General features: G+C 43.1%; 2 protein-coding genes across 3 annotated transcripts in view; both read right to left on the reverse strand.

The window, feature by feature from the left end:
* Nucleotides 1-1319: 1319 nt before the first annotated feature.
* Nucleotides 1320-17615, reverse strand: CCNL2 (cyclin L2). 2 transcript variants are annotated; one of them, XM_077457623.1, is made up of 11 exons: nt 17357-17615; nt 11941-12015; nt 10561-10670; nt 9098-9218; nt 8951-9015; nt 5283-5382; nt 5077-5181; nt 4847-4988; nt 4650-4770; nt 3946-4038; nt 1320-2788 (listed from the first exon to the last, which is right to left on the reverse strand). In XM_077457623.1, exons 1-11 carry the CDS (start codon nt 17564-17566, stop codon nt 2440-2442), a joined length of 1491 nt encoding a protein of 496 aa, XP_077313749.1. In that variant the 5' UTR covers nt 17567-17615; the 3' UTR covers nt 1320-2439. The 2 variants fall into 2 exon arrangements, with proteins under 2 accessions (XP_077313749.1, XP_077313750.1); XM_077457624.1 differs by lacking the exons at nt 10561-10670; nt 11941-12015; nt 17357-17615 and adding an exon at nt 7683-7696 and having other exon boundaries at nt 9098-9112.
* Nucleotides 17616-23153: 5538 nt separating this feature from the next.
* MRPL20 (mitochondrial ribosomal protein L20) overlaps nt 23154-24903 on the reverse strand; it is a 37364-nt gene continuing 35614 nt past the window's right edge. Inside the window, exon 4 of the mRNA XM_077457627.1 lies at nt 23154-23702. Within this exon, the coding sequence (XP_077313753.1) occupies nt 23529-23702 (174 nt within the window). The 3' untranslated portion in view covers nt 23154-23528. The remainder of the gene's footprint in view (nt 23703-24903) is intronic.

Consider the following 24903-nt stretch of genomic DNA (forward strand, 5'->3'; position numbering starts at 1 on the left):
CCCCTGCGGTTTTTATTTTTTGCGCTATAAACAAAAATAGAGCGACAATTTTGAAAAACGCATTATTTTTTACTTTTTGTTATAATAAATATCCCCCAAAAATATATAAAAAAATGTTTCCCTCAATTTAGGCCGATACGTATTCTTCTACATATTTTTGGTTAAAAAAAAAAAATAAAAAAAATAAAAAAAAATCGCAATAAGCGATTGATTGGTTTGCGCAAAAGTTATAGCGTTTACAAAATAGGGATAGTTTTATAGCATTTTTATTAATAATTTTTTTACTAGTAATGGCGGCGATCTGCGATTTTTATTGTGACTGTGACATTGTCGGGGACCCATCGGACATTTTTGGGACCATTGTCATTTATACAGTAATCACTGCTATATAAATGCAGCGATTCCTGTGTAAATGACACTGGCAGTGAAAGGGTTAACCAGTGGGTGGCAGTGTAGGGGTTAAGTGTTCCTAGGGGTGTGTTACTAACTGTGGGGGGGTTGGGCTTTCATTTAGTGTACACTGATCTCTGCTCCAATCACATGGAGCAGAGATCAGCGTCACTAGTTGCTAGGCAGAATGGGAAAATGTTGTTTATACAGCATTTCCTCCATTCGGCCGCTCCGCGAGACGATCGCGGGGATGCCCGCGGCGATAGAGTCCGCGGGTCCCGCGACCGGACTCACGGGGGTCCCGACCAACATCGTCGTGCGCTGGTCGGGAAGTGGTTAAAGTGGCAATCCACAATAACATTTACAAACTGGAGCCAAATAGTATTTCAAACAAAGCAAATGCTTTGTTAAAGCTTGCCATTCACACTGCTCTTTTACAAGCTGAAGGCCATTTTGAAACTGGCTTTAGGAAAACTTACCTGCTCTGGTTAATGGTTTTGTGCAGAGGTGTTCCAATCGTCTCGGGTCTCCCGCCGGCATTCCTGGCTTCACCCTCCTGCCAAGTGCCCCCAGAGCAAACCACTTGCTGTGAGGGCACCCAAAAAGGCTTGCTCCCACCCCTCTTATTGGCTCACGCTGCTGTCTCAGACAATGAGGAGGGAGTCCCCAGAGAGCAGAGATGCTTGTACACATTACTGGATCAAGATGGGGCTCAGGTAAGTATTCCAAGGGGGCGGATGCAGCACACAATAGAATGCATGAAGGTAAAAGCTTGAGCCTTTAGAAACACAGGAATCAATAAGCCCCCCCCTCCCAAAAAAAAAAAAAAAGTTAATTTCGGCCATGATCATGAAACACCCAGAGCTATCACTATGCAAATGAGCAACTGTCATTGATGCATATGCTGTACAGCAAGAAAAAATTAAATATAAAGTACAAAATTCAATACTTTAATGAAAGAAAAAGAAATACAGCTTGGATATACCAATAAAACTGATATGGCCTGGCTGTGTCTTGCTTCATCATTTCAACAAGCAGAATGGCACATCTTTGCATTCTTTCAGCCATCAAATATCCTGAGTACAATGTGCAGATCCATTAATAAAGACATAAAACATATGCAATATGACATGTCTTGTGGCTGCTCGTGTCCGGCACGAGCCTCTGAAGATATAAAACAGTACAGAACAGTCCAGAGTGTGTTGCTCGTTTTTTTGCAGAACATCTTCCACAAATCTTGACCTGATCACATTAACATGTTGCTATTTACAAATGCCCAAAGTCAATTTAAGGCTGTGTAATCTTAGAGGAAGGGGTTGGGATATCAAGAAAGACCTAATATAGGTCAATATTGTGATTTTACTTACATATACAATGTAGCCATGAAAGACTGCTCTGGTGTAATGTTTACAAACCTAATAAGGCAGTGTCTGAAGCTGTGGAGTACACCAAAGAAACCTGCTTTTTGCCCTTTTAAAGAAAAAAAAACAAACAAAAAAACAGGTTGCTGTGGGTTACTGCACCTTCCCTATAAAGGGTAAGTTCAAACAAAAATAGTTGAGCAGATGAAGAGTTAAATCACAAGCCATTTTTTTAAAATGTGTTCACCAGTGTCAAGATCCCCTTGCAGCAGTCTTGTTCTGCTCCCCTGCTCTGGAGTCCAGTGCCCACAACAGCAAGAGGAGTCCCTTCTACAGCATTTCAGATGTATAATCATGAGAAAATGACCACTTAAAAAAATGAGACAGGGTACAGAGTGGACATAAAAAGGGGAAGTGGCCAGTGATTTAACTCTAAAATCTACTAAAAACAGAATGCCAGTGTTGGGTAGACTGACCCTTTAACAATCAAAATCCTCATGTTATATCTACAAAGGCGGTCATTATTCTGAACATCTAAATATTTCATTGGTCAGGATTAAATGAACTTGTCCGAATTCAATAAGTTTTCTAGTAACATAAATAGGTGGGCTGTCGGATTTCCCAAATATCCAAAAGATCTGGCACTGAACTGCTTAGCTGACGCAACGCCAGAGGTCCACTTCAGCTCTCATCTTCGGTGATGGCTGTGCCCAGAGTAATCTCGGTCATAGCTTCGGTGGCTTGTCCTTTCATAGGAGCGGGAACGTTCCCTCCGTCGCTCATTATAGTAGTGGCTTTTCTTCTTGTACTTCCGAGCTTCTGGACTTTCACGTGATCGGCTATAGGAAGGGGAGGAGCTTCTGCTGCGAGATCTTCTCTTATGTGTGTTGTATTTGTAGTCAGCACTCTTTCCATACACATGTCCTTTAGCGCTCTTGTGCGAGCCATAATTGTGTTTTCGTGGAGGGGAATCGCTACGACTTCGGGAAGGACTACGGGATTTTGACCCACTTGAAGTAGAGTAACTTTTACTTTTCCTAAAATGGTATAAAAGAACAGCTTAACACAGTGTTACTGGTAAAGACACTATTTCAGGTTAAAACAAACTGCTAGCACAATGGTTTATCAATTCCCTCTAGACTACAACTACAGTAAAGTAGTTCACAACATATCTTGCAGATGGACAAGGATGGAGGGGGGCTTTGCAGTGCAGGATGAACTAGGCGACTTGCTTTACAACATCCATCTCTTCAGGAGCCAGTCATGTTTATGATAATGGGGGTCTCCACAAGATCACAGTTATCAGAGGTGGGAGAGGTGCCACCCCTCCCGCCGCTTATCGGAGGCAGCGGCGGAGGTGATCGGAACCCTTCCATGGCCAGGTATGGAGATGAGTGAGGGGAAGACGGCCCCCCACCACCCATCTCCATATTATAGCAGGGCGGAAGAGACGTCAAAACATCACTTCCGCCAATACGTCTTAAAGGGCCATTTTTTCAAGTGACATTTTTTTTATTGCATTTGAGTTTAAATATGAGATTTGAGGACTTTTTGAACCCAGATCTCATATTTAAGAGGACCTGTAATACTTTTTTCTATTACAAGGGGAGAAAAAGCTAAAGTAGCTGCCAATTAAAATTAGACCGTATGTTTAGTACAGTTTTTGTACAAAAAATACTCAAGAGCAAGACTACGCATGCTCAGAAACTAAAGAATACATACAAAAACTAGTCAACACATCACTTCTGAAGTTGTATTCTGTTGTGCAAGAATTTTCATATGGCGAGTAACCTCTTCAAAATCTGAGTGTGTATGAGGCTTAAGAGTGTCAAAGCCTATCATGCTAGACCTCAACTCCCCCATTTAACTGTTCATACCAGGGCTCTGGCCCATGAATATTTTTGCTGGAGAGGGACCATCAGACGAATAAATCACTTTGCCCCTCAACACCCATGTAATCTGATCCTGTCAAACTGCTTTGGGGCATCATTACCATTGACACCCCCCATGGTTCGATTTCAATGCGCAGGGTTCATAAAGGTAGAGTTATCACACACAATAGTTAAGCTCCTTAAACATAATGCAAAAACATGAATACTTCAACCTAATAAATTAATATTCTGTGAAGATTACTCTACATAGCTGATGGCTACAAAAGTATCGCTTTTAGAAATTCAGAAACTGCACAACTTGCCTTCTTTTTGGAGAACCTGATCGAGATTTGGAACGGGAAAAGCTCTTATCTCTGCTTCTACTGCCGCTTCTGCTGTCCCTCCCTTTAACAATGCTGAAGAGAGGAGAAGAAAAAAAAAAAAAAAAAAAAAAAAAAAAAAAAAAAAAAAAGGGTAGGGGTTATCCCTTCAAGTTAAATCGTTCAGGAGGGGGATTTAAAAGTGTCAGTGTACATTAAGCATGACAATTGATACATTGTACCCAAACAAAATCCTCCCCACAATTAAAATATTACCAAAAAAGAGCTCTAGCACCTCTGCGTTTTTTATGCTATAACATAAAAGCAGGTCTGTGCTCTCCCTCCTAAGAGGACAGATTGATAGCAGCAGGAGCCATTGGCTTCTGCTGTGAAATTTGATGAGGGGGCAGGGCCAAGCCTGTCTGTGGACAAAGACAGCACAGCTCAGGATCAAGTCTGCAGGTGTGCCACAAAAAGGAAACTGTTTCCTATGGCTGCACACTGAGTAGGACTGGGGCTGTTCTGTGCAGTTGCACAAAAGCAGGTAAGTATAACATGTTACACAAAAAAAAAAAAAAAAAAAGAAAAGGGGAGGTGGGAAAGATGGCTTCTTTTAAAAGTTGTTCATTTATGTAGTCTTTTACTCCAAGGACTGACCACTTGATTGAGGGAAGAAGTGGCATAGGCCATCATTGTCTAACACTTACCCATTAACAGGACTTGCCGAAGTAGACTTTTTTGATCCACCTTCTAATTTCCTTTTGGCATTTTTCAGTGCATGCATGGCAACGGGTGAAGGCTTGTTTCCCTTCCCATCTTTTGGAGATTCTGCAAGACACAACTATTAGTTTTACTCAGGAAAAAGCAGAAACCTGCAGCAAGGCAAAAGTGGAACACTACATACCAGTTTTTGTATTTGGTGAAAATTCCGGACCATTGTCCAGCCTTGGTGTTCCTTCAGGAAGTAATCCTTTTGCCTTGGCCTTAGCCTCTTCAATCTGTATCTTCCGTTTTTCCACTTTACTCTCCAAGACAGTCAAGTCTGCCTAAAAATCAGAGAAAATTATTTTAGAAAGCTGTATAAGCATTCACAGGGCTGAACATAATCTAGAAATACAAAAAAAAGGCAAATACCTTTTTGCGGCTATACAGCTTTAAAATCTGAACACAGATCTCACGAATGTCTTCTTCAGTAGCACCAAATAGGAGGAACCAGTGTGGACGATTTGGGAGACCAATCTACAGAGATAACAGTTAAACGTTGGTTTAGATACACAGCAACACGGTAGGGAGGGAAAAAAAAAAAAAAAAAAAGAAGAGGCACCAATGAGCATACTGACCTCTAGTGTCCTCGCAGCCAAATAGATACAAGCACAAGCAATTGTCTCAGGGTTGAATCTCACAAATACGTCTGTGCGAAGGCTGTCATTCATGTAGTTCCTGAAATTATAAAAATTGAAAAATTGCACACTTATGACTGTGCTAAAACTATACTTCAGTGTTGCTAATCTAGCATGTGTTTGGGTGCCCAGTCTATAGGGAGCACAACTTTGAACTGTGAAGGATGGAGAGCCTATTATAACCTAGGTGTATTTACATAAACATAACATTGTTAAAAATGTAAACAGGTGCAGCACTGCCTTTAACCAGAAAGGCTTATGAATGTGCATTCTGAAGTCCAGATCCTATAGATGAAACCGTCCATTGGCAGAATCCAGTCACATAGGCATGTCAGTTATAGAATCCACTTGTATGGCAGAACTGGAAGATGTCCATGTATGGTTCAGGATCAAATATATTCCAAGGAAAAGCAATAATTGATGACGTGCTGCAAAATACTGTAAAAATTCTAAACCGGTTAGATTGAGGCTTAAAGCACAACTACTGCCACGCTATAGACATTCAAAAACATTTTATCAACCAGTAAATAAGCTTTAAAACAAGTCTTCCCAAAACTTTGTAGCTAGACACTAGAGCAATTAACCCTCAACGTTAAACAAAAAAAAAAAAAAAAAAACCTAATCTCAGCATTCTACTAGCCCAACCACCTTCCTATGCTCCTACACTAATTACATTAGAGATTAGATGACTTGCAGGCTGTCAAGCCACTGCTAAGAGGGGTGGTGGAGCAAAGCCTGCAACTAATAGCATATGTATACAAGTGCTTTTGCCATAAACAAGGAGAATACTCACAGTACCAGCAAGTACAGGTCAATGGGGGCTTGCCGTAGAGCTTATTTACAGCTGGTTTAGAAAATGTCCATAGCTTGACCACAGGTTCTCTTTAAAGTAAACATGTACTGAAAGTGTGGTAGACACAGAACAGATAAACTTACTGAAGAAAAATAGTCAGTAACATTCATCTCATGAACACCTTTCCTTTAAACAGAACCCAAAAATGGTACTAAAGCCACATATCAGAACACAGTTAAAATGTAAAGTTCTGCCTAAACAGCATTTATATTTGATTTGGCAGGCACTACAAAAGCTAAATGTTATATTTTTGCATCTATGTGGCCAGCATAAGACATTACATTTTAAACAAATTATGCTTAAAGGGTTAGGATCACAAAAATGTATTTCTATGGGCAAAAATAATTTTACTCCCCCACCCATGACATTCCATCGTCTTTCTCCACATGCAGACCAAGCCGTCTAGCAAAAAAGCACAGAACTGTTATTAAAATGGTCACTTTTATTCACATGGTTATAAAGTAGGTCCTAAAGAGAGCAGGGACTGTGCAACATTGTCATTGGCCACAGTATGTAATGCTGCAATAAAGCCAAAGACCTGCATTGGTCTTAAAATATATACCCGTGGAATTTAGCACCAAGCCCAGACATGTACTCTCCCTAAAAATTACAAGATTATGCTTCAACCCAGCTGCCAACGCCACCACTAATACTAGAATGTCTATGGGTAGCAAGGGATCTGGCATTAACAGCTAAATGATATTCCTTGGAGGTTATCAGGAAGGACCAGGGTTGAATCTCAACTCAGGAAGAGGAGGTCCCATGCACTACCTAAAGTCTAGGGAGGCTTTTCAGGGACTAAGGATCAACTGGAAAATTAAGTCCTTGCATTTTTTTTACCAAATGTATAAGGAAATTTACACACTCTTCCCTTTTGCTAGGGTGCTTGGTCTACATGGAAAAAAAAACACGGAGAAAGATATGAATGGCACCATTTTTCCCAAACTAATGGGAAGGAATTTAGCCAAGAGGCAACAATGGTGGCTTTAATCCCCCTGATCTTAATTTTTTTGTTAACACCTGCAGGAGAATCACTCCATGGCTACACTAACCCCCCCCCCCCCCCCCCGCCATATCCACAATTTAAAATAAATGACTTTAGAAAGCTAGCACATTTATCTCAGCACCATGACTTTATTCAACCCACTAGCAGTCCCAGTTTTGGGCTGACATTCTTTAACTGAAAATCACGAGTAATCAGACTAGCTACTGAACAGAAATGCAATACTGTGTAATATCTATAAGTAGAGAAACACTAAACTAATAAAAAAACAGAACAAAAAAGGCAGTGTAAATGTCATTGTAAGAACAAGCATGAAAAAGAAAGAAAACCATGAGGAGCGATGAGCCCAGGTACTTCGCTGTAGATATACCACCTGACCAGAGGCAGCCTTCTTTCTGGGGAACCTGGTTGGGACTGACTGAAGACGGCAGCTATCCCTGCACCAAAGCGCTTGGACAGCAGAGGAGAAGTCTTAGTCACTTACCCTCAGAGGCTAGCCTTTGATCAAAAGAGTACAGAAAACACAAAGTTAAAACAGGCTCTCCATCCATTTAGCACAAAAGTACCAGACAGTTCAATCAAATACTCCCCACCACCCTACCCCAATTATTAGCAATAAGACAACATGGCATGAGCAATATAACAAACCATTACAACTAGGTTGTCTGTAGTTTTATACCATGCACAAAAATCTCCTTTAAAATACACTCAAAAGGAAAAAAAACAAAAAACAGACATGTGATACCTGCTCAGAAGCCATTTATGACTAAAGAGACCACCTTGCCCACTTAGGACAAAGACTGTGCAAAGCCCGCCCCCTGACCATTTTGTACACTGGGTATTCTGGTTGGGCTTTATGCCGACAGCCACTTTGTCCTGATTAGGCAAATAAATGCAGCCTGCTAGTGTTTAGATGTGGTAGCTGCACTTTCACGAGTTTTCGCCTTGTGATCCTGCCAACACTTCCTGACGTAGGGTGACATCGCTGACTGCACTGCATCTATGGAGCAGTATTTTCACCCTAGCACAAGAAACTGCACAGGAAACAAGGACATGAAATTCTGCCAGATTTAACTGGTATTTTTCTGTACTTGTAGAAAATGAACTTAGCCTGAAAAAGAAATGCAGCCACAACATTCTAGGACTGGTAAGCTACAATATATTACATGTTTCATCCTGGATCTAGATATACTTTAAACTTAAATTATAAATTCACCTTAATAAAACCAGTTCAGATCACTGGGATTCCCTGCATAAAATTTGTTACTGGTTCAACGCAAAACGGACAGTTAAAACCCAACGTATAAGCAATTTCTTACAAGATAGACTAGAAAGGGCTAAAAATTTTATTGGCTCCAGGGGACAAGTAGCTTCAGGCATTGGTAAGAAATTGCTGAGACATCAGGGCTGTAATCAGTAATGTTGGATGACAGTATATTAAAATCTGAACACTTTGGGGTTTTTTTACTTGCTATTCAAAAGCCATGAGAGGAGTCTTGAATAGGTGCCAACACTGGCAGGGGCACACTTAATATCTCTCCCTGCTCTTCTCTCCAATTATGGCAAAGCTGAAGCGCTTCTCAATCAGATCTTCTAAGCCAACAGCTGCAATCAAGTGAACTGTTAATGCCTTTGGGGCCGATAGGGTGTGCGAAGCACTGCTAAGCAATGCCCTACGTATCCCGCAAGCCATGAAAACGGTTTTCTGTACAGCTAAAGTGTTCGATAGATACATGAGAACAAGTAACTCACCATGATGTCTGGACAAGATGCTTATTGCGTTCAGACTCCAATACTTGCAGATACATCACTATAATCTGGAAATGATTTTAGAAGATTAGATGGCAAATGTGGACAGACAATCACAGAACAGATTCACAGAACATTCCTTAGACTCACTTTGTGAGGGTGCTTCACATGGACACAAAAACCCAGTTCTTTTAGGATCCGTCTTTCAGCTTTAATAATTTGGTTCTTTAGGTTCACATAGTCCTGATCCAACACCATTGGTGATGGTTTCCTACAGAGGAAAGTAAACATATCAAACCTCTGCAGTAACCAGATTCAATAAAAGTGTAGCAAGAACTAAGGGAAGGATAAAAAAGCACGCTTCTGGAAACCTAAATAGCGCAGTAAAATGTATAAACGGCAATTGTTTGGCATTGTCAAACATGCAAAATCCACTCTAGATTAGTAGTGGTTCCTGGAGGGAATTTCTACCTGGACACAAGACAGCACAGTAAATATTTATATAAAGCAGTTGCAACAGGATTTTTGGTCTCAAGAATATCATCAGATTGACTTTCAGACCAATCACCCACTAACTGAGCAGCTGACGTTCAGGAAAAGGACTACTTGGTCACGGTTTAAGCTCTGTACATCCCCCTTTCTGTTTAAATGGCACTATGTAGCGGCCCTAATACTGAACGGGTTTGGGGATTGACTTGGTAATATACAAGAAACCTATAAGGGCAACTATTAATTGTTTACTACACTATTTGGTGTGCAGTTGAGAGCTTTAATGAGACACTAGAATATTTGCTGAATAAAATAAATCGCAAGGATTCAAATGTATAAAGACAAACAATCTAATGCTATATGTATAGTTAGAATTCTGACAGCACAATATCAAACTTTTCACACATTTTGTTGAGCTTGTGTTACATTTGAGAACATGTGGGATTTGTGGCAATTACCAGAAAATTTCTCTAAACCTATCGCCACAGATAGTCCTTTAGTGGCATATATAGTAAAAGTGGTTGTAAACCCCCTAAACATTTACCATTCCCTGCCCCAAGATAAAATGTGTGAGGGTGTGTATTGACCCACCTGCCCCCCCCCCATACTGCCGACCCCCATTTCAAGCCAGCACAGTGCCCACCTGAAGCTCTCCTCTTCTCCTCACAGGCTTTGCCAAGAGCAGTGGGAGTCATTGGCTCTCGCTGCCATTAATCAAATCATGTGTGGAGGTAGCAGGGGGCTGGCCGAGCTTCGCTGTACGTGTCCAAAGATCAGTGATATCCATTTAGCGGACCCCCAGGTGTTGCAAAGCTACAAGTCCCATCATGCTGCTAGGTGCCACGCTTGTGGCTGGAAGTCTTGCTATGCCTCATGGAACTTTTAGTTCTGCAACAGCTGGAGGTCTGCTAATTGCATATTCCTGCCACAGATGAAGGCAGTGCAGCTCAGGATCGAGCCCAGGTGAGCCACAATAGAAAACCGCTTCCTATGATGGTACACCAAAAAGGAGCCAGGAGTGCCTATGGGGGACCCCAGAAGAGGTACAGCAGGCAAGTATAACGTGTTATAAAAACCAAAAACAGTAAACTATTTGTGCAGCTAACCTGATCAAAATAACTTACTGTTTCTCTCTCAACTGGCGAAGTCTGTGAAACACATTAATCACATCCCTGATGCGTCTTGGTGCCTCCTCAATTTTGGAAGCCAGGTGGAGACAGGCCATTGAGACATGCTAAAGACAAAAAAAAAAAAAAAAAAGTCAAAGCAGTTCTACACAGCCATCGTTATTTGCCTATAGAAAGATGTAACACGTAAACTGAAACCATTTGACTGTTAGACCCCATTCACACCTGAGCGTTTTGTAGCTTGACGCCTGAAGCTACAAAACGCTGGAGGGGAAAAAAATCCATTATTCTCAATGGAGATGGTTCACATCTCCACTACATGTCGCCTGAAGCGCAAACAAGTTCCGGACCCTTTTTTGTCGTGCAATAACGGCACCAAAAAGGCACACGATTGTCCAAATTTTACTGTGCTTAAGGTGCGTTTTTCAGAGGTCATGTGACTCAAACTGCATCAAAAACGCAACACAGGCACGTTATGTTATGGCTGTGCTTGTAATGCATTTTAAGTGGATTGTTTTTAACTGAACAAAAATGCAGTAAGCCGGATTTTTAACCCCAGAATGGAATCCCAATAGGCCAGTGTGCAGACATACATAGAATTTAAAGGGATTCATTTTTCTTGTGCTCTCATTACGCTAAAGGTGCCAATAACGGCCGACGATAAATTTATATTTAAATTGATATTAAAAAAAAAAAAAAACGAATACTATCAGGGCTCAAAATTTCAAGTCCTGAGCTACTAGCCAGGCCTCAAGGGTTACTTGCCACCAGTTGCCCCACCCAATCCCTTACCCTGGCACGCCCCTAAACATGCCCTCAAATGATCTCATGAAATGACAAAGTTTTATGCAGAATTAAATTATAAAAATAAATGTTAACCCCCACTTTATCAGTGCCCATCAATTCAGCCTACCTGTGCAGGGGAAGAGGATTGCCAGCCCAAAACCCGGAGGAGAATTGCTGTAACAGCTTTCATTTCAATTACAGTGTTCCTGTCACCACATACAGGCCGCCTCATGGCCCGGGGACTTTCATATATGTCATGGGATTGGACGGGTGTTCTGTCTATCAAAGTACCCAGGAGGTGGGGCTAAATGTGACTGCAAGTGCGGGGAACACTCTAATTGAAATGAAAGCTGACACAGCTATGTCCCATGCTCTGATGATCTGGTCGGCACTGTGCCTCTGGGCGAAGACTGGGAGATGAACTCCAAGTCAACCCCACCTGCTGGTGGATGCTTGCCAGCCCCAATTTACCACTTGCAAATTTTGAGAAATATAAATACACACAATTTCAGGACAAGTGCATCCTGGTACCAAAATTTCCATTCTAATGACTGAAGGTGCTGGCTAAAACAGGTGGCTGTTTCCCCTTACCTCCATGGAATGCTTCACAAAGGATTTATTGTAGAAGAACCGCTGGAATAATACTTGTCCTGTAGCCATCGCCACCTGGGAGAAGATTACAGAAGTATGAATTATTGTTCAGGCACAATTTTAGTCACCTTGCGCAGAAAAAAAAAGCGCATAATTTTAAAGCAGTTAATAACCTTCACTGGTGGTGAACCAGTGTATTAAAACATTCACCGTGAAGAGCTACGTTAATGGTTCGCCAGTCAAATCAATGCCTTTATAAATATGCCTTAGAGTTGAAGTTTGACAAACAACAATTTCAATAACCGTCGAAGGCCAAAATGATTTAGCTGTGATCCTGAGTGAGTATGCTTAGCATACACTGGCTTGTGGATGATTCTCCATGGGGGTTCCTATACTTTAACCTGGTTACGAAACATTCTGGTTACCCGCAAGTGTTTCACCTACAGATAAGGAGCCCAAAAGTCTTCTATCAAACGCAACTCAAAAACTAGAGAGTTTAAGTAAACCGTCTTTCAAGGAGCAAAGTATAGTATATAAAACGGAAACATTAACGTGACTGAAGATTAGCACTCCTAGGCAGCAGCCTCTGCCATGTGACAACCGGTTTCCTGAGGCAGTGAGGGAATCAAGGGGAGGGACCAAGTGAATCAGTACTGGGAATGTGACAAACTGTATGTTCCTGTACAGCAGGCTAGTATTGGTTTCCCAGAAACAGAACAAAAGAGCAGCTGCTTGAGAGGTGACATCATGTCCCGTGTTTAGCCATTTTTTTACCCATCACTAGCAGCCGCCTCCAATCACTTTCTGAATGGCAGTCTTACACAACCAGCTGCATGCTATAATTTTAATAAAAACCATTCACGTGAATACATACAATTCATGAAACTGCTCTTTAAAAGCAGCCTATTTGAATGGAACTTGAACACGTGAATAAAGGTTTCATCTACAAAATACATATGAGAAATGTAAACTCATACTAGCATAGCGAGTAGAAAGAACTTACAAGATAACCAGAACATCAAAAAATAGATTTCAATTAACCTAATAAAATAAAGTAACGAGACATGGTTCATAGCCAAGACCTGCTTGTGTACAGGCAAGATAACGATCATGTTTACAGGAGACTGTGCAGACAAGACAGATTACTACGTCTGGCTGTTCTCTAAGCCTCATTACATTTTCCATAATCCTTTGGCCACCCCATCTCCAGGTCACAGCGCTTCACATCCCAAACTCAGACATTTCAACAAGCAGATGTGATGATGTCATTTGCAAACAAGTGGAACATCCTGTGCAGCACCTGACTCCAAGAGTACTATTCCTGAAATACCCTTATAATGGGAAGGTCAGCATCTGCTATACCAGAATGAGAATTTGAGATGATTTTATTATATCTGTAAGCCCACGATTGGCAATTTCACAACCTATATATTCAACTACAAGTAAGGAACCTAGCCACAGGTTGGCCGTAGTTTATGGTAGCAGCAATCAATCTGATCATCAGCATATGGACAAAATCTTCTGCATTCCTATGGAGGGCCTTTCTTAAATTCCAAGGTAAACAGCCTCTCTATAGGAATGAATGGAATTCACTTGGTGCACATATAAAAAAGCCAGGGAGCGATGAGAAATTGCAGCAGCTGTCTCTCCCTATGGGCCGCACAGCACAGATCTGTCAGCATAAACAGGAAAAGAATATTCTCCAAAAGCATTACATAGTAACTGTACCATCTCCTTTAGATTTACCAATATGAAGGCCAACCTAGACCAGGCTTACACAGGCTTTAGTAGACAGCCTGATATGGGGGGGGGGGGGGGGCACTGCAAGCAGGCAAGTTAAAATGCATCCAACCACAAAAGCAAAAACAATTACATAATGCAGTCCCTATGTGATGGCTGCATTTGTTTACTTTTATTTATGTTACCTGGTAATCACGCTAACACCACACTTCCTACACTCACTCCTCCACTGAATCTATAGAAAGCCTTGACAGTCATACAGGCTGAGCTTCAAACATGTCTGCCTATGTTCATCTCCATTACAAGACGATTGATGGGACTTTTCGTTTACACAAGACAGGGAGAGGATTATACCTTTCAGCTCAATCTCAAGTCAGATATTGATACATTTTCCATAAGAGCTGGAATTTAGGTGGAATGCTGTATGGATCCTGTTCCAGCAACTGTCCAATTATAGTTCCCTTACCTTTTAGAAATTTCCACTCACTTCCTGTTGAAACTGGGACAGGAAGTTGAGAAATGTGTCCAATGGGACATCCATAAAAACTACATTGGGTATGAAAGGGTTTTATTTCCTTGTCAAACTAAAACAGAACATTTTTACTTTACAGACACACAGATTAAAAGCAGAGTTCCAGCTTGTAAACACTTTTTTTTTTTTTTAAAGTCAGCTGCTACAAATGCTGTAGCTGCTAACCTAATAAAAAGGACACTTGCCTGTCCAAGGATCCCACAATGTCAGCAAACTAGATTTGTCCATCTGCTTCAGATGCAGGCATTGCAAGGGAAACCGGTAGTGAAGTGGTCTAATACTGCGCATGCGGGAGTCGCGCTGAGCTTTCTGAATGGTCCAGTCTTCTGGGGGACACGCAGGTCCCAGAAGGCAGCGGGGAGGAACATGACGGAGATAATCGTGCGACGATCGTACCAGGAAGAGCGGACACCTGTCAACATCAGGTACCCGCTCCCTCCCCCCCAAAGAGTGCCAAATGTAGCAGTGGAGGTTGTGCGAACAAGCAGAGCTTCCCTTTTGGGTGGAGCCCTGCTTTGAGAAATTGTGGAGCTTTAGTCATAAAAATGAAATCCTGCTAAATCACTTCAGACTGGCCCCTTTTTGCAGGCATAGCCACGTAAAACATTAAAAATAAGGATCTCTTTTTAAAAATGCTCAGTTGGTAGGCACAACAAGTTTGTAGAGGCCGATATGCTCACAGCCTTAAAGCGGAGTTCCGCCGAAAAAAAAATAAACGTCGGCAACTAAAAATACTGCAGCCGTTGACTTTTAAAATAAGGACACTTACCTGTCCAGGGCGATACTGTGGCGATCTTTCGCCAGAAGTGGGGGGAGGGGGGATCCAGACAGCAGAACTTCCAGTTGTGTGCAACTCCGCTGTAAAGCTGTTGTAAACCCTAGAGCAGTAATGGCGAACCTTGGCACTCCAGATGTTTTGGAACTACATTTCCCATGATGCTCCACTACATTGCAGAGTGCCAGAGCATCATGGGAAATGTAGTTCCAAAACATCTGGGGTGCCAAGGTTCGCCATCACTGCCCTAGAGGTTTTTAACCTTCATGCATTTAGGTGAAAAACCTGTGATGAAGCAGCCCCAAGAGCCCCCCTTTTTACTTACCGGAACCCGGTCTTTCCAGCAACAGTGACGAGCACACCAGCTCCATCTTGTGTCTCGTGCCCCGACTGGATAGACTGATAGCAGCGCAAACATTGGCTCCCACAGCGGTCAATCAAATCATGCGGAGGCAGGGCCGAGTCCTGCGTCAATGGACGCAGGACACGGAAGCACGTCCCTCACGAGTGCCCCGAGGGAGAGCAGCTCTCCAACTGGGCACTCGAGAAAAGGAGGAGTGCCTCTGAGGGACCCCAGAAGGAGGATCAGGGCCTTTAAAGAGGAGTTAAACCCTCCGAACCTTTACAGGTTCTTTGGTTTGATCTGCAACTGTGATCAGTTATGGTTTGACAGTTTGGTCGAGGAAACAGACAAATGTGACAGTTATCAATCTCAGAAATCCAGGAACGTTTTTGAAGCTGTTAAATCGATGTGTTTAGTTACGCTTTATGGATTTATTGCTGTTCAGGGGCTCGGTTTCAGCAAAATGGCAGCCTCCAGCAAGAAACAACAAGACTAATCCTGGAGGCAATTTACAGCATACGCTAAATTTGGTAGCCTATTAATGTGGCATGTATTTACCCATAACTTGATTAAAAATGTTCTTTAGCAAGGAAAAGTTATGCTTTAACTAAAAAAGTGGCACTAAACTTTAACATTAAAGCAGGATTAAACCCAAAAGCAAACAATGCAACATACCAATTCTTAGATGTGATGGCTGCATTAGTGTTTTGTTGGACTTTCTTCTCATCTGGGGATATCTGGCTAGTAAGTCTGTTTAAAAAAATAACCACGTGGAATGGGTGCAAACCACAGTACCTGAAAAGCTCCATGGGCGACACTTTAAAAGCCTTTACAGGTTACCCGTTTAGCATTGGAGGCATTGAGCGGTGATACCTCACACTGTATACCTATGCATCTGCTTCTGTGCGTGAGCACGGAGGAATGGTTTACACTACTTATTTAACCATTATTCCCATTACAAGAAATGTAAACAGCCCTTGCAATAGAAATAAGGACAACTGATCCTCTAAGATCTGTGGCAAAAAAAAAAAAAAAAAACACCCTTGAGAGACAGAAGGGACATCAGTTGACGCTCCAGTCCTCCAGGGGCATAGAGATGCGCAGTGGCCATCTTAGCCTCACCTGTCTCCATGCCAAGCTAACCGATCGCTCCCGGCCTTTACCAATCCGTTAAGCCCGGGAACGAGCACCTCTGCCACCGCTTCTACGGAACCACTTATCCCAGAGAGAAAAAAAAAAAAAAAAAGGGGGGGGGGGCGCTTATGGCAGCTAGCGGTATTTAATGTCAAGTTATGACGCTTTACTATGGGCCATTCAGCAATAGCTAATAAACATTTTTTGATCAGTGTGTTGCTTGCATTAGTAAAAAAATTAGAATTTAATATATACATACACATATTTTCTTTACTTTGCTTACTACTGTTTTCAGCTAAAATGTCATACATTCCTGGGGTCCTCATGAAGGGGGTGGTGTTCTCAGGTAAGCACACCCCCTGCCTGAGCCAAGAGCAGATGAATTACAGGAAATACCAATATTAATCATCTGCCCTTACTCAAGATGGCTGCAGCTAGAGGGGGCTCACAGCGATGTATTTTGCGGTGCTCAGCTGTTGTATACTTCACTTTAATCTCTCCATATAACAAGGTGAATGTAAAAGCGGCGATGTGATCGGCTCTGACCCCATACAGGAAAAGATTTGGTCACCGATCTATAATCTTTTCCCATAGAGAATAGCGGAGAGAGCCGAGGGCGGACAATGGCTCCCTCCATTCCTCTGGATAGTTCGATGTATGGAGGACCGGATCGGATATACATTACACACGTGATCTCTCCTCAGAGCTCCGATCATCTCCCGCTCTCCCCGATGAGATTTATCGCCCGCCCGGGTCACTCTAGGGCAGGCTCCCGCCCCATGTAGGCCTCAGCCTCGGCATCCGGTACAAAATTCATCTCAATCCAGCCCCCAACCACGGCCTGTGTGCCCCCCAACCCCTCCATACCACCACCGGCATGTCCTGCCCTTACCTGAGGGAGCCGGAGGAGAATGCCGGCTGACTGGATGAGCTCGCAGCCCACACAGCGGAGGTCGGTCTCGGTGTCATAGCCCAGGCCATCCAGCATGGACGCGGTGAGGGCGCACTTCTCCTGGGGGATGAGGCAATTCTCCAGAGAGATGAGCACCCCGGAGTACAGCTTGTCGCCGATCAAAATCCCCTCATTGGAAGCGGCCGCCATCTTCTCTCCTTCCTCCTCGAGTCTCCGGCACTGGGGCGCCCGCACTCCTCTTCACACCACAGGCCCGCCTACCCCGTGCGGCGCCATTGGCGGGCTACGGGAAATCCTCGACGCTGGTTGGACTTCCACTCTGTCAATCATAAGGTGACATACGTCAGATAACGTGAGCAAACGGCCTGCAGGCCCCGCCCATTTCCGGCTGGATTACTCAAACCTGGAGATTCTGATAAACAGGCGTGACGTTGCCGATCCATAGTGCACCGCGGCCGATGAGCCGCCTTAGGCGGAGTGACGTCAGTGGCTGGTGTCACGAGAAATGGGAACACGTATAACTCATGTGTTATTGGATCTGCACCTAGAAGGGACGGATTTCCACACAAATAAAGATGACTACTAATTGGCTCTGTTATAAACATGCCCAGGCAGACCTGTTCTTGTGTGTTTTCAATGGTTATTTTCTATACTTCATTGAAGGACAAAGGGACGGGCAAACACTCCACCTCTATGGATAAGGCCACGAAGCCTTCGGCTACCCTCACCACCAAATGTCCTTGATAGCCCAAGAGCTCAGAGTCTGAGAAGTCCCCCTCCGCATTAAGGGGGGATATGTTCCACTTTGCCCAAGCCTGCTCTTTTAAGGAGCTCGGGGGTAGGTGGCAAAAAGCAGTAGGGACCTCAATGCCACCTTATCCATTTAAACCCTAACACATATGAATTACACAGGTTCTGAGGCTAATTTAATGCAGATAAGGCACCAAGTGAGTTTAATTACCACCTTAATCAGCCATGGAACCTGTGTAATTAATATGTGTTCCGTTTCAAATGTATGGGGTGGTATCCCTACCTCAAGGATAGGCATACCACCAGTGCTTGCACCCTATGTGGCACAGAGGGGACCCTTTTCCCCGCAGAGCCCTTATGTGTGGCCCATTAATAATCCCCGCTTTTATTGGTGCCTGTCCCCTCGTCAGAAACCACTCAGCCAGCAGCAAGGCCCTCATTCACTCTCGAAACCTTTTTAAAAATGTATAGCTTATAGTTTTCTTTGGAGGTCTATCCCCTCAAGTTCTTGGCTACCTGTATTCTGAGCCTTTTTCAGAGAGGTGTGGATCGTAGGTTGGCCATTCTTTTTCAGTGTCCTCTATCTTCCCGGTTCACACTTTCATCCAGGGGGGTCACTTGAGTTGTTCCACGCTCAAGGCCTCCCCTACCAGCTTGGGACCTGAACCTTGTTTTGTTGGCCTTACAAAAGCATTCATTTGGGATATTCCCCTCTCCACTTTGTCACAAAAAGTCCATCAAGTGTTTGAGTTTGTGGCTCTTTCCTGCAAGCAGCCCTTTTTGGTGTTGTATATAGAGACAAGGTGGTTCTATGCCCAAGGCTATATTTCTTCCTTATAATTTCTTTTTATATTTCTCTACTTATAATGTAAGGAGTATAGACTTACCTTCATTTGTTGAAGGGAAAAAGAGGAATAGATCTGGCGCTATACCAATTACTACTACGGACCTCTAGATGAGGGCTCTATTGCATATAATTCACAGCGTGCTGGCAATTGGATGAGAATAGTAGGGTACAATCATCAAGTGAAAAATGTTCAACCATATACGCTATACCGTTTACTATTGAAAACCTGTAAGTGAAGGCACTTATTGCATATAATTCTCAGCGTGCTGGCTAATTAAACAAAAATAGTGAAATAGACACTATAATATATGAAATGCTTATCCATATACCATAAACAGCTATGACAATATGCTGTTATTAATAAAGTGCAAGTGCCAATAAAACTACATGTGCCAATATTTGTGTCATAAGAAGGAGGAGAAAATATGAATTGTAAAGGTATAAAATAAAATGAAATAAAATTAGACGTGATATCGGTGAACTACCAGTAAGTGTAGTGATAGTGATTGATCAATATTAGTGCTTCAGAAATTCCGTGCAAAATATATTCAAGGTGAATATCACAGTAAATAGCACAATATAAATGAAAAATAAATAAAAAATGAAATAAAAGAATAGAACGTGTGCTATAAATATTAAAAATTAAAAAATGTGCAAAGTTGCAAGTGAACCGTGTACGGTTGAAATTGTGAAAAGTCTCTAATAGGTGACGGAATCTTCGGTAGGTGAAGGGGGGAGGTGATGGTTTCCAGTTGTGTTCCTCGTGTTCAGTGGCTACTTATATATTATTATGCTCTCACCGGAAAAAGGACCCCATCCGGGGTGGATCAGCCTTCACAATATCAGCTATTGTGTCGCTCTCTGGCTTCCTTCAGATGTGATACTGGGGATCCCTCGTTTTTCCGTGAGTGCGGTGTGCCACGTTATATATGGTAAAGAAGAGGCACATCCATAGTGTGATACCGTTTAAAACATTGTTTTTATTCAGAAAATAGATTAAGACTACTTACAAAGCAAAGGTTTAAAATTGCGGTTATATGTACAGCTTTAAAAAGTCCCGCTCTGCTATCTCCGCCTGAGCTCGAGGTGTACGTTGCCTGGCCAGGCCACGTACACCTCGAGGCTATGCTATGCTATGCTAGGCTAGGCTATGCGAGGCTATGCTCTTGCAGGCCACAAGGCTCCAGCCACTACACATCCTGGGCTTTTCATCACTCTGCTTCTGTTGTTCAGGTTTGTAAGGTGGCTACTTCGTCATCAGTTCACACATTTACCAAGTTTTATAAGGTTCATATCGCTGACACCGGCTTTGGCCGGAAAGTCTTGCAGGCTGCTGTTTGAGTTGCACCTAGGGGTTGGTTCCTAGGTCTGTTATTTGGTTGTGGGTCCCACCCCTTCTTCTGAGGTAGGATAGGAAGTGAGGCGTTTAGGCAGTTTTTACCCTACGCTGGGTTCACACTATTTTCACATGCGGCTCACAGCAGGGGTCTGGTGGATCCCTGTTCACCATTTCAGGTCCGATTTCAGGGTGCTAGTTGTAATCCCAGAATCGAACCTCCCATTCAGGCTCCACATCTAATTTGTCTAGATCTTGCCATCTTGACCTCTGTAACATTTCCAACCCCCCCCCCCCTTTAACCAACACCACCACCAAAATATCAATTCCTCCCCTTATTACCTCTCACTGACTAGAGCCTCCTCATTGGCATCTCCCCCCCCCCCATCATGATTACCGTTACCAGGCTCATCCACCCTAACAACTGCTCAGTGTGCACTGCCCTTTTCTGCCGATTTCTCCGCTGGCTTCTACCCACCTAGCAAAAAATAAAAATAAACCTAAAAACAGAATACAGTCATCCACATCACCAATCTTGTCTCAATATATCACCCAAACAGTCCACCCAAGAACTCCTGCTCTCTAGCTCCCTGGTCTCCTCCTTCCATGTGCTCCTCTAGGACTTCTCCAGAGCCTTCCCATCCTCTGGAATTCTCCACTCCAATCTGTCTGGGTATTTCCTACTTTGTCCGCCTCTAGGTGATCCGTGAAAACTCTTCAGGGAAGCCTCTACCTAAAAGCTGAACTTTTACTTTCTCCACCAACTCATCTACACACAGTTATTACCTTTTGTCTAACTTGCCCCACCATTGGAAATTGTAAGCTCTCAGGAGCAGAGCACCCCATGACCCTCTTGTATTGTATATCTTTACCATCTCCTTTTATTTCGTAAAGCACTGTGCAAACTGTTGGTACTTTATAAATTTGGTATATTAATAATAATCTGGTTTATTCTCTGAAGAAATGCCTGTCAACATCCCAAAGGGCTTATTCACAAGGGCAGCTAGGGGATAGTAAAAGCAGGTAGTTGAGCTGTGGTTTGACCATCCTCCCCCCCAACTGCCCACCTGAACTAGGGTACACAGATGCTTAGGACTACACACAAATAAAAAAAAACAGCATGTTGCTTTTAGATTGTTGTACCACTGTTGAACACAACCAATTTGGCATAGTGGATGGGCATTTTCAGGGTTAAAGCAGGCAATGAGGAGCCAACATGTCTGCTCATTGCTTATCAAACACCCTCTGAAAAGCAACCCAACATGGGCACAGCCCGTTACTTCCAAAAAGGCACTCAATCCATATGAATAAGACAGAGCCACAAATACGTGCAATGCATGTGGGTGCAGTGGGTCAGCATTTTTAGGGTTAAAGCAAGGAGGCAGCAACATATTGCTTCCTTACTGCCTGTAAAATGCCCATGAAAAGCAATCCAATACATATTTTTCAGAGGGGGCAGCAGTATAAGCACACAATTGAACAAGCCCTTCAAGCCCATTCACACTTAATGCAGGTGTGCTATGCTGTGCATGCATTCAAGTGCTTGTAAAGTTAAAAACATGTTTTTTTTATTTTTTAAATCATAATGCATTAACGTAAAAAAACCTTTTAAGTGCAGCTCCCCCTAAATACTTACCTGAACCAGATCTCGGTCCAGCACTGTGCACATCTGCAGCAGTCTCCTCCCCTCTCACGGCTCAGCTGAGAGTAGCAGAAGCAATTGGCTTTTGCGCTGTCAGTCAAAACCTGTAAACAGAGAGTGGGGGGCAGGGATGAGCTGGCCTGTGTGTCTGAATAGACGCAAACAGCCTGGTTGGGGAGAATGCCTGCACGAGTGCCCCCATAGAAAATGGCTTCCTATGGGGCATCGGCCAGGAGCACTGAGGGGGGTGGGGTGGTTTCCACTGCCTCCATTCAACAGAAGTCAATCCATGGAAGGACTTCTGTCAAACAAGTATGGCCACACAATGACCACAATTAAAGTGGTCCCTGCTAAACCAGCTGAATTTTCATCGGCCTATGGCTAGCCTAAAGTTATTGTAAAGGTTGGGAGAAAAAAAAAAAAAAAGACACACACATGTTATTCTTACCCGTTTTGTACAGAGCAGCCCCAATCCTCTCTTTTTGGGTCCCCCACCCACGGTCCGAGCTCCTTATACTTTTGTGTATAGAATGCATGAAAACAAAAACCCTTCTCTCATTAGAACCACTTTAGGTCCACTTTCACATTGGTGCACACAAAAACAATATTGCGTTTTTAACAATCTTGATGCGCTTTTGGTGCATTCCCATTGAATTCCAATTTTTCCAAATGCAACACACTGATGTGAACAGTTAGATTTAGATTAGGTTTTAAAGAGGAATAATTTTCATGGGCTTTTGTCAGGCTGGAAATGATAGGAAGCTGAGAGGACTGGCTCTAGATCACTGTGATAACCTCCAATTGGCTGTTCGTGATCAGAAACAGCCCACCCCTATAGTTTTTCTCCTCTTGAGAATGGAGAAAAAGATGTATATATTTTTTCCCCTCTAGCAGGGAGAAAATGATACAAAACAAACGTGTGTAAAAAATAAAATTGCTAGAGCAGGGTCAGTGTCAGGCTCAAAGGTCATGATCAGTGTGCTTTAGGTAGTGCTGGAGGAGGTTGCTAGCTAGATAAGCCTGCTATAATATGGCAATAAGCTGTGCATACAATTTTTTTTTCCTTCAGAGCTATTTCCACTCAAGATTTGTTTGGACTATGGTCTCAAAGGGGTTAAAATGACTGCCCAGAGCTGGGCTTCAAAAGCAGAAAAAGTGCAGAACTGCATGTAACAAAACAACCTGGACTACAACACAACACTTGGCCCTTTAAGACATTTTATTAATAATCATAGTAAGAGATAAGATGCACAAATAAGTAACAAGACCCTGTATGTCGTCATCTGACATGCAATGTATTTGTTGGGCATGTGGTTCACCCCAGATGAGATATCCCACATAGAAAGTGGTTCACTTAACCAGTTAAAACAAAGTTCAATTCAAACATATGCAGGTGTTTCCTGCACTGGGGAAAGTTCTGATGTCCTGGGTTGGGAGGAAAAACAGAAAGCTGTAACAAAGAACAGACTCCTGTGAGTTCCTACTGTCCTTGCATCGGTACCAAAGAAATAAACACCTTTAACGTGATCTCTGCAGCAGATCTGTACAGTTTATAAAGGCAACGCCTTATCCTGAACTAGCGATAATGGACCACACGTGAAAATATTCCATTAGGCTCCTTCCCATCTCCAAGGGCAGATGCCAAGCCTTCTTCACCTCTTCTTTTGGCCAATGCCGCCAGTGATTTGAATGTCTTGGGTTCATATACAGCCATGTCAGAAATCACCTTTCGGTTTAAAGCTACCTGACACTGAAAAAGATAGGAAAAGAAAATGAAAAGCTAAAAAAACAAAAACAAAATCACAAACAGGCTATACCTTGTATCTGAAGAACACTCTGCAGTGTTTAATTGGTAGTGATAAAAACAGCTGCAGCTGAAATATTGCTGTGGACACTTACCACATGCTTTTCAACTTTCCCCCTTAAGGCTGGGTTCACACTGCGGCGATGCGGGAACGCTGCAAATCCACTGTGGGTTCCCGCATCGCATGTCTCCTGGCGGCAGTTCACACTGCCCTATGCGAACTGCTGGGAGTGTCCGTTAAAAGTTATTGACACCTCCAAATCAGTTCGCATATCGCAGTGCGATCTGCAAACTCGGACAGGAATCAGATCGCATGGTGTGAACACCCATGCGATCCGATTCTGCTGCGGACCAAAAAAACGGTCCTGTACGAATTTGGGCCAGATGTGATGCGAATTCAGCCATACTATCTGTATGGCTGAAATCGCATCGCACAGAGATCGCATGTGATTTGCACTGCAGTGCGAATCACATCCGATCTTGGACAGCGCAGCCTAAAGCAGGACTACAATCCACAAATACTTACCTTGGTCAGCATCAACACCATCTTGTGCTTCTTTGGCATTCTTGATTGGCTAGTGGGGGATGGAGTAACTCCCACACATGCACACAGTAAGTGCATTCATTTCCGTGCTGAGGTATGCTGGAAATGTACAGTGAACTAGGTCATACACTCTAAGGCTACTTTCAGACTGGGGCGGTGGCTTTACCACTGTTACAGCAGCACTTTTTGGTTGCTAGAGGCGCAATTTTAACACCTGCTAGCGGCCGAATAAGGGGTTAAAAGCACCCGCTTTGCAGGCGATTCGGCAGCGCTGCCCATTCAATCCAATGCTGCTTTTTTGCTGTCCTGCAAGCGCACCGTCCCAGTGTGAAAGCAGTCAGAATTTCACACTGGGGTGGCTTGAGATGCGCTTTGCAGACGCTATTTTTAGCGCAAAAACGCCTCAGTGTGAAAGGGGTCTAAAGGAGACTGCAAACAGGCAGGCAAGATTGATTTATTGTAGCAGAAACATAGCATGACTTTTTTGCACTAAAGACCCTGCCTGCTTGCCAACTGTAGTTTGTTAACTTTAGCATATTTACAGTGAGGGGGAAAAAGTATTTGATCCCCTGCTGATTTTGTAAATTTGCACAGGGAGAGACA

Source organism: Lithobates pipiens, unplaced genomic scaffold, assembly GCF_037356315.1.
Source record: "Lithobates pipiens isolate NorthernLeopardFrog02 unplaced genomic scaffold, aLitPip1_a1.2 Scaffold_27, whole genome shotgun sequence".
NCBI classification, from domain to species: domain Eukaryota; kingdom Metazoa; phylum Chordata; class Amphibia; order Anura; family Ranidae; genus Lithobates; species Lithobates pipiens.

What these genes read in the sequence shown, in the direction of transcription:
- CCNL2 (XM_077457623.1), bottom strand. Translation starts at nt 17,566, where the DNA reads ATGGCGGCCGCTTCCAATGAGGGGATTTTGATCGGCGACAAGCTGTAC. An exon ending in CATCTTGTCCAGACATCATG is followed by an intron (nt 5,383 to 8,950) that starts GTGAGTTACTTG and finishes TTATAATTTCAG; the next exon opens with GAACTACATGAATGACAGCC. An exon ending in TGGCTGCGAGGACACTAGAG is followed by an intron (nt 5,182 to 5,282) that starts GTCAGTATGCTC and finishes TTATCTCTGTAG; the next exon opens with ATTGGTCTCCCAAATCGTCC.